The sequence below is a fragment of the Lissotriton vulgaris genome, chromosome 4_1, assembly GCF_964263255.1.
Source record: "Lissotriton vulgaris chromosome 4_1, aLisVul1.2, whole genome shotgun sequence".
NCBI lineage: Eukaryota > Metazoa > Chordata > Amphibia > Caudata > Salamandridae > Lissotriton > Lissotriton vulgaris.
In genome coordinates, this window is record NC_141691.1 from 1,585,033,184 (window position 1) to 1,585,048,723 (window position 15,540).

Consider the following 15,540-nt stretch of genomic DNA (forward strand, 5'->3'; position numbering starts at 1 on the left):
GTATCATCCTGGACGGACCAAATGATGTACCTCCAATTACTAGGGTAGCCTCCTGGACGCACCAGATGGCCTACCTCCAATAAATGGTCAATGAGTGGGGAGCATATGTCCCTTCATTAGGGTAGCCTCCTGGGCGGACCAGGTGAGCTACCCCCAATAAATAGTCAATCAGTGGGGAGTGGATAGGCCTGACGAATCATAAAGGGGCATAACCTAAACTTTACTACTTGCAAAGACTAGACAGAATATTTCAATTCCACGTTATTTGCAAACAGAAAATACCTCAAACGAACAATTCCTTGGACAACAATGTCCAGTCAATCAATCAATCAGTGGGGAGAAAAACAGGCATGACGGATTACAACGGGGACAAATGTCTGCATTACCTGCCCTTCGCTATCTGCAAAGGGAGACAGAATATTCCTATTCGTCTCTGTTTGTGGACAGGGAAGATCTCAAAGAGCAACAATCGATATTTAATCGATATCAAACAATCAGTGGGGAGAAAGGTAGGCATGACGAAACATAAAGGGGCATTACCTACCCTTCTCTATCTGCAAAGAGAGACGAACGTTCCTATTCGCCGCTGTTTGCAAACAGAGAATGTCTCGTTCTCAAGAAGAGAACCAATATTTCAAGTAGCAACCAAAGCTAAATGAACCAATAAACAAACAATATCAGTATTTAAATACCGATTCCAATACAATCAATCAAACAATCAGATGGATAAAACCATCCTACCAATCAGGTGTAAAAACGCCCTACTTAATCTTACCCGGACCGGACCATGCGGACAGTTCTTCGTCTTCCCCCTCCAGCGCCCGATCGTTCTCTTACTCTATGCAGCATTCCTGTGGGATTCCAGTCAGGACAATAGGTCACTCGAGAGAGGTCCGTTCAGAATCGGTGAAGTTCATTCAATCGGCAGCCGGACGAGGGCCCTCTCAAGGCAGGTATACTCCAATCATTTAGATGTTCACCTCTTCGTCTGGATCTCTCTTACCGAACCTTATGTCACTGATGGGCCCCGCGTTGGGACGCCAATTGTAAAAAGTGAGCCCATATTACTATCGATGCCCGGGTTGCTGGCGCAAGTCGCCTCTTAGTTCCCATTCTGAATAGTTACCAAATAAAGAGACGGGCGCTGGAAGCAGGAATTACAAGAACAGGATTTATTACTCATGAGGAGAGCCTGTCATTTCGGACACGAAACACAGTGTCTTTCGGGAGGTGCTCTAACAAGTTCTCTGAGACATCGCCTTTTATACCTTACAAAACATTCCTTATTACAATAACGACATTGTGAAACAAGGGAAAGACATCCCCATAATCTTCGTGTCAATCCCACCCCACATACATCCACAATAGAGGCCCTTAGCCTGCCGATAAGAGGAGGGGGCAATCACGCAGCTGAGTGTTCCGCCGATTCTTTGGATGTGTGCGCCTGATCGTACCCCAGGGGGTGGGGAGGCCAGGGTCAATAGTGGGTCCTTTGAAGAGGAGTGACTCCGTACAATAAGGGGCAGTAAACAGTATCTCCCGGCTTAGGCGATGGCCTCGGACCTGTGTGGACAGTCAATTGCGGAGGGAGGGTTTACCAACAGAAGGGTTATTCATGAAAGGAAAGGAGGTGTTGGTCAGGCGCGGCCGTAACTCCCAAGGACAGGGTCATGCGGACTTGTGCATGTGAGGGAGGGGTCAGCCAGGGTGCGCGGAGGAAGAGGGTCATTTGAGAGTGGGGGGGGGGGGTGTTCAAATGCGCGCAGGAGGGAAGCCGGGGATTTCAATGAGCGGGCAAAGAGGCCATGGTGCCTAAAATGGCTGTCAGGTACATGCGGGCATGGGCCTTTGCTGGCGGTGTGATGCGGTCAACGTCTCAAGACATTCATGGGGCGCACGGGGAGGGGAATGGGAAAAGACAAATGAACGCCGCTTATGTACATCAATTTTGTGAATTTCCACAGGGGTGTGACCAGGGGCGTCCCAGGGAGAGACTATGGTTCTAGTCTCTGTCTGCGGCAGGGCCGGAGCACAGCCCCTACACCCTACAACTTTTGTAGAGACCACTCTTCTCTGAATGGCACTCAGTCTGGGCAGACCTCCATACCGCCTTCTAGTGTTCTCCTTGTCGGGGTGTGACCAGGGGCGTCCCAGGGAGAAACTATGGTTCTAGTCTCTGTCTGGAGAAAGAAAGCTTGGAGTAATCGCAGCTGTCGAAATATTTCTCTACGTGGTTAGTCTCAGTACCCACAGCCTAAGCGTACAGCCGATGTTGGGCCATCCTGCCCGTCCCACACATAAACCTCAATTGTATACAGAGCAGCAGTGACGCTCCCGACATCAGTTGTGCCGTGAGTCGACACAGATTAAAGAAAACAGACAGCTCCTCGCCACACAAATATGTCAACTGTCACTGAAAATCTGCGTTTGTTTGATGCAATACTTGAGTCCATATTTGTTTTTAACGATTAAATCTGATTTTGATTGGTTGTGTGTGTGTGTGTATATCCATGGAATTTCTGTGGGAGTAGGGTATTTTGGTATATATATATATATATATATATATATATATATATATATATATATATATATATATATATATATATATATATAATATATTTGCTCCAATTCCTCTTACATACCCAGCCGGGTCAGAAGAAAATACAGCACTCACGGGGTTATCAGCAGTCAGCAAGGGATTTATTCACAGAACAAACGTGTTTCGGGAAAGAATCCCTTCGTCAGTGTTCACATCTGAACGCGCTGCGCGGCGCCATTATCAGTATTCGCTGGGGTCATTAAAACAAACAAAGGACATTAACAAACGTTCATGTTTGCGCGACATCTTTGAATATGCATTTCATATTGCTTTTACATTGATTGTTTTAGAATAATTATTCCAGCAAATCACGCCGTGTATCGGCTAATCACCATAATTTATGTTACAACAATGGTGAGGACTTATAGGTATTATTTGCCAAGACATCACTTTTCTGAGGAATAGACGCTGTAGCGTCTCCATCGATGTACGTGTATCGTAAATTGAATTAACAATTTATGTTGAATCTTGCCGTGTATCGGCAATTGCAGCCAAAGTGGCCGCAAAAAATCTCAGAGAAGTGTGCATGACCAGGCAAATTCTAACGCGCCTCAAACATTTCTTATACACAACGCGATTCAAAAATAGTTATATTTTCAGTTAAAAACCCTTGTATAATTAGTGTACATTGTATTTCCAAGCTGTTCTACATGTTTTCTCTCAGAAATTGTTATTTTATAATGATCCCAAATGTGATGACAATTCCTCTCCCATACTCAGGCCACCCGGTGCCCTGCTCTCCAGATCAATTATGTAACGCGATTCTAATCTTCTGAGTGTCTGCAATTTATTGCCTCCCCTTAGGCTCTCAACGACACAATCTAGGCAAAAATATCTCAGAAGATCCCTGTTACTATTGTGTTTGATCGCGAAATGATGGGCCACACGATGGCCTGTATGTGCTCCAACACTCTTAATTTTACAGGATTGATCGTACTGCCAATATATTTCTACTACACAATCCTGGGTGATATCAACACCCATTTGGATAATCTAACCGACCCTTCTGCCAGAGAACTTATATCGAGCCTACAAGCCCTGGATTTACACCAACTTGTCCTTGGGCCTACCCATCAAAAAGGGCATCTTTTAGACCCCATTTTTAGTAACTGCTCCAACCTTCTCATTGAAAGTCCCTCCCCTCTACCATGGTCTGACCATTTTCTTATCCCCTTCACCTGGACCCCTCCCCATCTCCCCTCCCCAAAGCCCCCGACAACTCTGCTGTCACGCAATTGGCAAACAATTCCCCTATCAGAATGGCAAATTACTTTAGAAAGTTCAAAACCCTCCAACGCACTGAATCCTATCCAGGGGAACGATAACTACAACAGTTGGATTACCAACTCTTTAAACCTGGTACTCCCTATGAAAAATCTTCGTCCCAAGCGGGGCAACCCTACAGCCCCATGGTACACAGACGACCTACGGAAGGCCAAACGCGCCTGCAAGCAAATGGAAAGAAAATGGCGCCTTGACTACTGCCCAGCAGATAAAGTCAGTTACAGAGCAGCTATTAAAAATTATAAAGCAGACATCTGACGAGCTCAGGCCACTTTTTATGAACAAAAAATTGACAATGCTGCGTCCAAACCGAAGGAAATTTACCGTATAGCTAAATCCCTCCTGCGACTCCCTGAGACCTCTAAAGTCCACAATAACACCCAGACCCATTGCGAGGAAATTGCGCAATTCTTCCACCACAAAATTGAAGTGATCAACTCCTCCTTCCCTCACACAGCCACCACGCCTAGAGACCCCACTAACATTGATCCTTCAGTAGCCCCATCCAGCGTTCTCAACAACTTCCCAGCTTTAGACAAAGCAAATCTGGAAAAATACATGACAATGGTCAAATCTGGATCCCCGACCGACCCAGCTCCTCCTAGGGCGCTCACCCAAATAACTAGCCAGATATCACCTACCGTTCAAGACCTGCTTAACTCCTCCCTTGACACAGGCATTGTCCCACCCTTATGGAAGAAAGCCATGGTCAAAGCGCTTTTAAAGAAACCCACTCTTGACCATTCTAACCCCTCCAACTACCGACCTATATCCCTTCTACCCTGGCTCAGTAAAATTCTGGAAAAACATGTCAATTCAATCCTGACAGACTTTCAAGAATCCAATAACAAACTGGACCCCACCCAGACTGGTTTCAGACCCCGTCATGGAACTGAGACTGCTCTGATTGCAGTGACGGAGGAGGCAAGAAGGATCTTGGACGGTGGTGGTTCGACGGCCATAATCTTACTTGACCTGAGTGCCGCCTTCGACACTGTAAATCACAGCATCCTACTTCATCGCCTCAGTATGATTGGAGTGTCAGGCATAGCACTTACCTGGTTGGAATCATTCCTCTCAGATAGATCCTTCCAGGTATTCGAAAAGGAATTTACCTCCTCTAGTAAACCTCTTAATTGTGGAGTGCCTCAGGGCTCCTCCCTGAGTCCTACCCTTTTTAATGTTTACCTCAGCCCCCTAGCTGATGTCGTCCGCCCTTTCGGGGTAAAAATTGTCACCTATGCGGACGACACCCAGCTGGTGGTAGCTCTGGACCCTTCTCTCAACCCTAACCACAGCTTACACAATTGCCTGAAAGCTGTGGCGTCCTGGATGTCGGCCTCCCATCTAAAACTGAACGGAGACAAAACAGAGGTGATGCTCCTTGGAAACAACGTCCCGAAATCCATTGACACCATCTGGCCCCTCTGTCTAGGCAGCCCCCCACAACCTAAGGATCAAATTAAGAGCCTTGGGATCTGGCTCGACCACAATCTCACCTTCAACTACCAATCCACCAAACTAGCCGCCATCTGCTTTGGACTGATGAGATTGCTCCGTAAGATTCTCCCCCTGCTCCCGTTTCAGCCCAGACATGATCATGGTCCAAGGACTAATCCTGTCACGCCTTGACTGTGGTAACGCCTTATATCTAGGCGCTCCACAGTCTACACTATCCAAACTACAAGTTATACAAAACTGTGCGGCAAGAATCCTCTTGAACCTTCCTCGCCGATCTCCATTTACAGCCAGACTGAAGGATCTTCACTGGCTCCCGGTGAAAACCAGAATAGAATTCAAGAGCATGTGCGTTGCACACCGATCCTACTGGGGAACAGGCCCCATCATAAATCACCGTTTGGTGGAAGCCTACTGTCCTTCCCGAGCCCTCAGATCCGCGACCTCCCACCTAACCTCCGTACCTCGCATCAGAAGAGCCAGATGCGGAGGCCGCTCGCTTGCCTACAACCTAGCCAGGATCCGGAATTGTCTTCCCCTCGCAATTAGGTCAGAACCCAACCTGCTTACTTTTTGAAAACTCCTAAAAACTTGGCTCTTCAATAAAACCCTCACTTAACCTGTTCCTCTGCCTCCCACACTCCCATCCCTATAGCACAACCCTTCAGTCTGTTCACAGCGCTGGGACGCCTTCGGGTAGCCATCGCGTTCTACAAATCCTCATTCCATTCCATTCCAGGGGCACACTAGACAGTAAACTGCATGATCTGTTTGGCAAGACATGAATTTGTTAATTTTCTTACCTCCCTTACAGCCTTTCACATCATATGTCAAGGTTCTCTTACTGGCTACACAAGCTTTACATTTCCCACACGGGAAGAATCCCTTGACATCTTTCAGCGTACCTTGCTTTTTCTCCTAAGGCTTCAAGTGGCTATGAACCATATGGTCGCGTAGCGATCTGGCCTTTTTAAAAGTTATGAGAGGAGCAGCAGGTATGTCGGATCCCACAATTTGGTCAGTTTTTAAAATATGCCAATGTTTGGTCATTATGGATCTCAACCTGAAAGTGTTGGCTGAATATGGTGTGATCATGCGAAATTTGCTATCAACCATGGGACGGTGTACAAGGAGCTTAAATATATATATATATATATATATATATATATATATATATATATATATGTATATATATATATATATGTATATGTATATATGTGTGTGTGTGTGTATATATATATATATATATCCACAACATGCTTCCCTTCTTTTCAGAGAGGCGCGCCGACACCAGATGAAGTTGGTAAAATGCTTTTTATTTCATACAGAAAGCCCAACAGGTCATGTACACCCAACGCGTTTCTCCTCTTTCAAGGCTTGATCACGGGTGGAAAAGTTTCTGCTTGTGACGCCTTGCGTGATATTCACCTCCGCTTTTATGTCTTTTTGCAGAATGAACTACAAACAGGTGAGTTCGTTTTTTTCTCCTTTCCTTTAAACGTAGCATGGCAAAACTTTATTGACTCTCCTTGCATAGTTGCTAATCCATGTTTAAAAGGAGACCGTTTGTAGGTGCATAGTTCCTTTAAAGCCTGTTGATTGTCCATGGCTACTCGTGCTAAGCATATTGCACAACTTTCATCAGTAAGTGGAAAATCCCTCTCGCACCCTTGCCTGCTCACCTTCGTTTTTCATCTTGGTTATTATCCCGTCTTTTTACACTTGGTTTGCAAGGCGGGCCGGGCTCACAGCAAAATTAGTCCCACACAAAGTGCTCCGATGTCGGAGCACTTTGTGTGGGATATATATATATATATATATATATCACTGCAAGAGTGCCTCTGATCATGAAGACGCCACTCCGTGAATGAACAAGTAACCAACCTTCCTTATTAAGGAACTGCACAATGCGTCTGTTACCAAAGTCCTGACGCGTTTCGAAGCTCTTGCTTCTTCTTCATGGGGACGGCACAACATTGAGGAGCGGAGTACTGCATCCAAATGTATCCAATGCGCATGCGCTCCTAGGTGAGTGCATGCTGGTAGATGCAGTATACTTTCTCTCCTTCGGTGGAGTCCGTGCCTCAAATCTCAAATTTGCATGCCATAATAAATTTTTACAGCCCTCCAGTGGGCTACAGGCCTATTGTCCAGTTCCAATCCATGATTCACTCACGCTGCATATCGGTTGTTTAAATGGCAATCCCAGCAGCCCAGCTATCACATTTCCAGCGGGTGGTTCATCTTCCGCGGTTGAGGCTAACCGCGTCAACATCACTGCAGGAGTGCCTCTGATCATGAAGACGCCACTCCGTGAATGAACAGGTAACCAACCTTCTTTATTAAGGAACTGCGCAATGCGTCTGTTTCCATCAAAGTCCTGACGCGTTTTGAAGCACTTGCTTCTTCTTCATGGGGACGGCACAACATTGAGGAGTGGAGCACTGCATCCATATTTATCCAATGCGCATGCGCTCCCAGGTGAGGGCATGCTGGTAGATGCCGTAGTCGGGTGTTGCATCCATCGGCAGGAACCTCAAGCTTTTTAGTTCAATATCCAAAATAAATCCAGGTTATGATGCACTCTCGGAATCCATTTGTTTAGCACAAAAAGTTTATTTCTATAAAGCAGCTACGCGTTTCGACAAGCAAAGTGTGATCAAGACACTTTGCATGTCGAAACGCGTAGAGGCTTCATAGAAATAAACTTTTTGTGTTAAACAAACGGATTCCGAGAGTGCATCATACCTGGATTTATTTTGTGTATATATATATATATATATATATTTATCCACCAAGAATGCGGCACTCAGGGTTTTTACAGTTCAACAGTTCAACTTTATTTCTCCAGCTCGGACCAACGCGTTTCAGCCATCACAGGCTTTGTTCACGGTGAACAAATGTAAAATGTAAATGTTGTATACTTGTAAAGCGCACAGCTGCCCACACCGCGGGCGTCCCGGCGCTGTATACCGCTGGGGAACCCGTCCTGGCTTTCCCTGTAAGATGGTAAGCATGTGATGGCTGAAACACGTTGGTCAGAGCTGGAGAAATAAAGTTGAACTGTTGAACTGTAAAAACCCGGAGTGCCGCATTCTTGGTGAATAATTAAGTGGGCCAGGATTTGGCCTTTTTGCTGAGCACCCACAGTTGAGCGCATGGAGTCTGAGGATCGCTTTGGTGAAAGAATATATATATATATATATATATATATGTATATATATATATATATATATATATATATATATAATCTAGATCCACACAAAGTTTGAGTGTACCATTTTTAAGAAAAAAATATATATAAGCACGCACACTGTGTGTATATGTATATATATGTATATATATATGTGTGTGTGTGTGTATATATATAAATATATATTATATATATGTGTGTGTGTGTATATATATATATATATATATATATATATATATATATATATATATATATATTTATATATATCTTTTTTTTTTATTATTATTTTTTTACAAAGGCGTGTAGCCGAAACGCGGCTGTCAGGCCGTTTGATTTGTGATCAATAAACTGAGAAAATTACCCCTTGAGCGCGCCTCAATCTTTGCTCCAGGAGATAGGAGTTTCGCACAGGAATATATATATATATATATATATCTACTGTTACTTTCTGGCCTCTCGTAACGCGTGAAAGACGTGCTTAACTTTTTGCTTATACTTGGGTCGTAAGGACAGTTCTTCGAGTGGCCTGTAGAGAGCAGCATGTTCTAAGCAGTGGATGGACTTGCAACATAAAATACGCACGTCTTCAACTTCTAATATTTCTGAAAGAAAACAGTTTTTTGGACACTGTACATCGCAACCCAGCTGTAAGTTTATCAGTCAGTTTTCTTTTCTATTTTCTATTTTTTAACCAGGACTTTACTTTAGAGTGCAAGGAATACCTTGCATATATTTTTTAGTGATGTGAATTCGGCAAATGTAAATAGATTCCGACTGTTACAAGCTTCCCGCCTTTTTGCTCTGGTTTACAGTCAGACCTTTCTGCTTTTTTAGGCGCGGACATCCGGACTGCCAAACTCAAAGATGCCGGGCTTATTTTGGCCGACGTACTCCGGAAACTTCTGTTTGAGTTGAATGTTGACGATGGTCTGGCTGCCGTCGGTTATTCCAAAGCAGACATTCCGGCTTTAGTCAAAGGCACGTTGCCTCAGGTAAGTTTGGGAATAAAGATGGTGCAAATGATCCGTGTTTTCTTTAAAAAGAGAAAAAAAGTTTAACAAGACCACATTTTCTCATTGTACAAGATCTGGTTCAAAACGGGTTATTCTGTTGGGGAAAAAAATGGTACCAACCTAATTATATTCCATGCAATTTGTGTCCAGTTGAAACATGGTGCCTTGGGTTTAATAAGTGTGTATATTTTTCCTCCCCAAAAAGCTACAGTAAAAATGGCAAACTTGCCAATAGACCCTATTCAGGCGGGAGTCGGCCGATTTTTCAAGCCAAAAATGGCTTTGAGCCGTCTCCCGCCTGAAATTGCATTTTCTATAATAGAAGTCAATGGGGAATTTTCATTCAATCGATTTTTTATTGTAAATCTCCCACGTCCCCGTCCTTAAATGTTGGCATGTATGAAAAGGTGTGTAATCAGAAAGACGTTTTATTTGCACGTCTAAAATATACTTTTTGTGCTGCCTAGTTTGGTTTGGCTTTATCTAAGCTTGGATGCCAGAATGCCGCGGTATCCAGACTTTTGCTGTGTTACTCAGGCACACTTCTTGTTTTTGATTAGTCAGTCGGGGTTTCCCAATCACAATCAGCATTCACAGCTGACGTTAATTGATCTGAAATGATTTTTGGTTCCAGTTTGCACCTTTTGAATGATTGTCTGTGCACCTTGCAAGCGTTTGGTCTTTAGCTGAGAGCAATTCCGTCAAGTTCCAGATGGGTTCCATCATTACCAGGCCATTTAAATTTGTGGCCCAGTCTGCATTTGATGGCCACTAGAACATCTTTCCAGAAGCCTTCACTGTTAGAGAATGATGACTCAGTTGACTAGTGCATCCGCCGAATGACCTTATGGTCACAGTTTAGAATCCCAGCGCAGTCGATCACCCTTCCAAGGTAAAATGACTGCCATTGAGTTGGATAACAATAAACACCTGTTATTCATCACCAAAATGCCTCTTCTGGTGCATGTGTGCTTTGCATGTATAGTTAAGTGTGAGACTATCTGCTTTGGATCTGTTTAATACTCCGGTCATCGCCACCAGTAAGGTGGCGACCCTTTGGTCCAACATATTTCTGGTATGACGCCTTTTACAAACTGTCCAGCTATAGACCACTTGCAAGGGATGAATGAAGTACCAACATGGGTGGCGCCCCAAACATCGGCAGGTGCCAATGCAATTCGTGGATGGGGCTATTGGAGTCACAGTAGGCGGGGCCAGCAAAAGAGAAAATAAACTTGCCAGTGGAGGAAATTACTACCTGGATAACAGCAGAAGCAATGGTTGATAATTCCAGGATGGGCAATGTCAAGTCTCACTGTAGAATTAGGATACAAATCTACGAACTACAGACGGAGGGCAGTTCTTCAGCACAAGTGAGAAAGTAATAATCCACAAGGGATGAATACCGACCAGCCAGGAAAGTGACGAGCTGGGTTCCAGCCAACATCAAAGGAAACCAAGTGCACAGTTCAAAAATTAGGCAAGTTTTTGGCCAAATTTATACAACCAGCAACAAAAGACCTTGGCTTTGGAACAAGTGATCCATAGTATGCAGCAGTAGAAGAAGGGGTGTCATTAGTAAGAAATTTGTGCTGGTGGTTTCTAGTGCTCGACATCCGCACTTAATTGCGAGCACTTGCTCTAGTTACAGTCCACCACATGGTGGCACTGTCTGTTTATAATTTTGTGATGAGCACAACAACCATGTTTATGAAGTCAATATACACTGAAAACGAATAATACTACCCCCTCATGCCATTATTATAGCTTTGTGTGACCTGAAATAGTCTGAACTATCACACTTGTAGGGGTGCGATGGTTAGGTGTTATGTTAGTATTGCCATTAGCAGGGTATGTGGCGTGCAGGCTGCCGTGACCTTCTGAGAAGAGCCCTGGAACTTCATTGTTTACAAATTAAGCTCTGAAGAAAGGGATTACCGTGCTCTAGTTTAGACCACACATTTTCACACCCTGGCTTTGCCCGGGGTAAAGGCAACTCCATTATCCCTTGCCAAAGCTTGGAGAAGGCTGATCTTGGCTTAGCTAGGCTCCTTACATCAATCACAGGAGTTTAACTGTCTCTTGATCCTATTCAGTACACTACATTTCTGACTACAAGACTCTCTCTCCTCTTCCAGTAGATGGATTCTCTGAACTCTTTAAGCCGATTGGGCACCCCCATCACCTCCAACATGTTTTTTTGGCATTTGAAAAACAGAATATCTCTTTTATTCAAATATGGCTACAATAGTGATCCTACAATAGTGATAGTGTATGAGCTAACATTTATATAAATTAAGCTGCCCCAACTATCTTTATGGTGTCACATAGTGGTGAAGGGCATTGTTTGATTTCCTGACAACAAGTGAACCAAGGTGAGGTGGCAGTTGGGTTAGCAGGGAAAGGACATGTAGTCCAGGATTTTTAGGCACGAGCATATTGTGATCTTTAATGTTGGAATAAAGTGAAAGAAGTGCCTTAATGATGGAAAGAGATGAGTAATTATTGCCAACTTTGACCACCGGCAGATTAAGATGGAATCACATCCCGTATAGTAACTGAACTGAGTCGACAAACCTATGCCCAGCCACAGGATAAAGAAGAAAATACACCGAAGAATAAATGAAAAAAAGACACTCACCCATGACATTGTAGTACCACATGTTGTTTGCAAAGTGAGAGCAAACCAGACTGGTGTCTGAGCAGTGCATAAAGAAATAGAAAAATGATGCCTTAGACATAGATTCACTTCCCCATACAGGCACCTTCATTGGACAGAGATGTCGCACGTGCAACTGTGAGAATCATTTTACAAGTGTCAGTAAAGCTGGTACTCTAATTCTTAAGAAAGAAGAACACATGAAAAAATACAAGGAGAAATGGGCAACACATCATGTCCATCACAAGTATAAACAGCAAGGTGAATTATTTAACCAAACTTCACCTGTTAAGTGTCAATGAATGACTGAAAGATGCAGGAAGTATCATCTGAACAAAATAATAACGACCCTAACAACTTGTGTTGCCTTAAGTAATAAAAACACAAAAACAGCTTAATTTGAGTTGAAGGCTTGATGAAATAGCGCCATTTTTGGTTTGGACAGTGGAGCAATGTGCAGTATAAAATGTGCATCAGAGTTTCAAAGGTGTTGAGCAAACCCACACTGGTACCATCACATGTTGGCATTTTCTAAAGTGGAGCAAGCAAACCGGTCATCAGTTTGGGAACATTCAAGAATTGCTAACATATGATTTCACATCTCCAAGAAAATACATTGTGTTTACTGAGCAATGTAACAGCACAGTTAACAGGCCTAGTACGAATGACAATTACTATGACACCAAAACAATCAGTAGTGAAATAACTTCCATTACTGATCCGTGGTCTACGGAAGCTAAAAGCTACCCGTCCCCTTATTATTGAGGGAGTGCGTTTCATAACTCGGACCCATCAACGTGTACCAGCACATCTACAAAGGCAAGTGCAAGAATAATGTATTGAAACAAGATACATTCAAACCAGTCCCAGGTAGGCTTCTCCATGGGCATCACCAATTGTAGCTGAGAAAGGCAGCACAAAGACTTGCCTCTATGTTGACGTGTTTGCTAAATACACCTACAACAAGCATTGGCATAGCCAATAGGTCTCGCCTTTGGGACCTTATAAGCAGTGGTGTGTGGTGACATTTAAAAGTGGTGAGGAGTAAAAGTTTGAAATGAGTGGCCAGTGTGCAAAGAGTGGGCAAATGGTGTATTTTTAAGCAAATTAGAGAAAGCAAGAAGGTTAATAAGGCAATTATGAAAGTGTAGTTATGACATCAATAAAGGGATTTCATATGATAATGATGTAGATAGCTGCTTATTCAGTATAACCACAGAACTTAATAAAGCCAAGAAACAAGGTGGAATGTGTGAAATGTGCTGTTTGTGCAGCTTAGTCAGATGTGGCTAGCCCTTTTCTGTTTATGTTGGTGCCGTTGAGTGTTTGTGACACTATCTCTTTTCAGCCTGGGTTGCGCATGTGCGGCCTGCTGCCGACCTTTAAAGTGGAAACTCAGTTTCTGTCCTGACTCCTGGGCAAACAGTGCTAGGCACACGCCTAACCATATCAAATCAGGGGGCAAGGATGAGAAGAGGACATGCTTGTGAGACTGTGTGTGGCTCTGTCTGCTTATGTCATTTATACTCTGGGTGTGAATGCACATTGTGTGCAGACTACAGAGCCTACCATTGGCACACATAGCGCCATGCTCATGCCTAACCAATGATGGCTCCACAGTGCTGTTCGTATTGATCAGGGCTCCCCCAGGGCTACTTCATATTGACTAGGTGCCACAGTGGTGATTCTTATTGGTCATGTCCACGGAGTGCTGCTCTCTGTTAACCCCTTGCGTGCTGCCGTTGGCTGACGGCAGCACTACCTCCCTAGTGCTGCTGTCGGCCAACGGCCGACGCAGCCCCGCCCACTCTTCAGAATGCCCGCACTGCGGCGGAAAAACCACCGCGGTTAAGGCGTTAAACCAAAGACCTCAAACCAGTGAGAATAAAGCAAATTCAGCTGTCAAAATGAGAGAGCCGATTTCTAGTAGCCAATTTCTAGTCATAGTGGACGTTTTTTTTTTTTAAGCGGAGCCAGGATAGGTGTCAGAATTGATGGCAAGACATAGCCAAGGGGCTGCACTGCAGTGTACATGCTCTGATACTCCTCTACCTCATCCTAATCAATGTGTTCGCAAATGTATGTTGGTCTTAGCAACCAAGCCGCCATGACCTGTGTGTTGAGCTGTGACACCCAGAGTAACATGTAGGCGGCTTCAACAGCCCATGTATGACTTAGATGCACCAGTGCGGAAAGGCACCATGTGAGGGAGGTGAAATGGTCGCAATGTGATCATCCGGTGCACAGAGCTGAGGTCAGGATTGACTGTGGCCCTGCTTTGTGAAGTGGTTGGATCGATCCAGGCGAATCTATTCGCACACTTTAATCTGGCACACACTTTGGGTAGAGGATGTTGGGGAGAAGTTTTGGCCTAACGGCTAGGGGGTCGACCTGAAAACTAGGGAACCGGCATGAGTCTCAGCAACGACGCTCCACATCCTGCGATTCTGGGCAAATCACTTAATCTATCTGCACTGTGCGTAACTGGTGCTAGCCTAAGCGCTCTGATACCCAATACCTTCGGGTCAACTTTGCGCTATATAACACTCGGCAAAAAAAACTACAGGCCTCTCATTATGAAAGTCTGTAAAAGGTAGTTTTACTTTTCTGAATTCACAGACCAGCACATACATACCAACATTTTAAAAATGTTGGTATGCCTCAGGGAACCCACACCTCGGACTTTTTTGAGGTCAGTGAATTTTCAAGAATATTTAACACACAACCCATAACGGCCAACAGCAGTAACAGCCAGAAACAGCCAGGCAAATGTGTTTTGGCGCATTGAGTCTTTTCCATGCTAGCGCAATTTGCCTTTGCATTGCCCTCTATCAGATCCAGACATTGAGCTGAATTTCATTAGCTTTAAAAGTGGGCACATTCTCTTTGTTTGCAGCATAGGTGTTCACGTTCACTCACATTTTCTACTTGGGGCACATCATTATTCACATTTAATATGTAAGTGTACTCATGCAATGTTGTTATAAAACTGTGCACGCTGATCATAGCTATACAAGTGCATTTCAATTATTTGAGGTTTAGTACAGTGCAAGGAACACACCGTAGGTTAACAAGGTGCTGGTAAGAACTAGACATAATTAGTTCTTCCTCCACTGGGATTGAGTAGCAGAGTTAAGGGCAGACAACCCACATCCTGTTTGTTTGGAAAAGAGTGTTGGTATGTGAAAATAGGAACATGGAGGTCTAAAATGGCTAAGGTTCAACTCCTGGAGGGTCCTACCCACTTTTAATATATACAGCATGCTTTAACAGCATGTGAAACTGTATGAAGAACGGGGTAAGTGCACTGATGAAAACACATGCATTTTACACT

General features: G+C 44.0%; 1 protein-coding gene across 1 annotated transcript in view; it reads left to right on the forward strand.

Moving 5' to 3' along the window:
- Positions 1-15,540, forward strand: part of ADHFE1 (alcohol dehydrogenase iron containing 1) — a 359,867-nt gene that overhangs the window by 322,477 nt on the left and 21,850 nt on the right. The window contains exon 13 of the mRNA XM_086965816.1: positions 9,369-9,526. Coding sequence (XP_086821942.1) covers positions 9,369-9,526 — 158 coding nt within the window. The remainder of the gene's footprint in view (positions 1-9,368; positions 9,527-15,540) is intronic.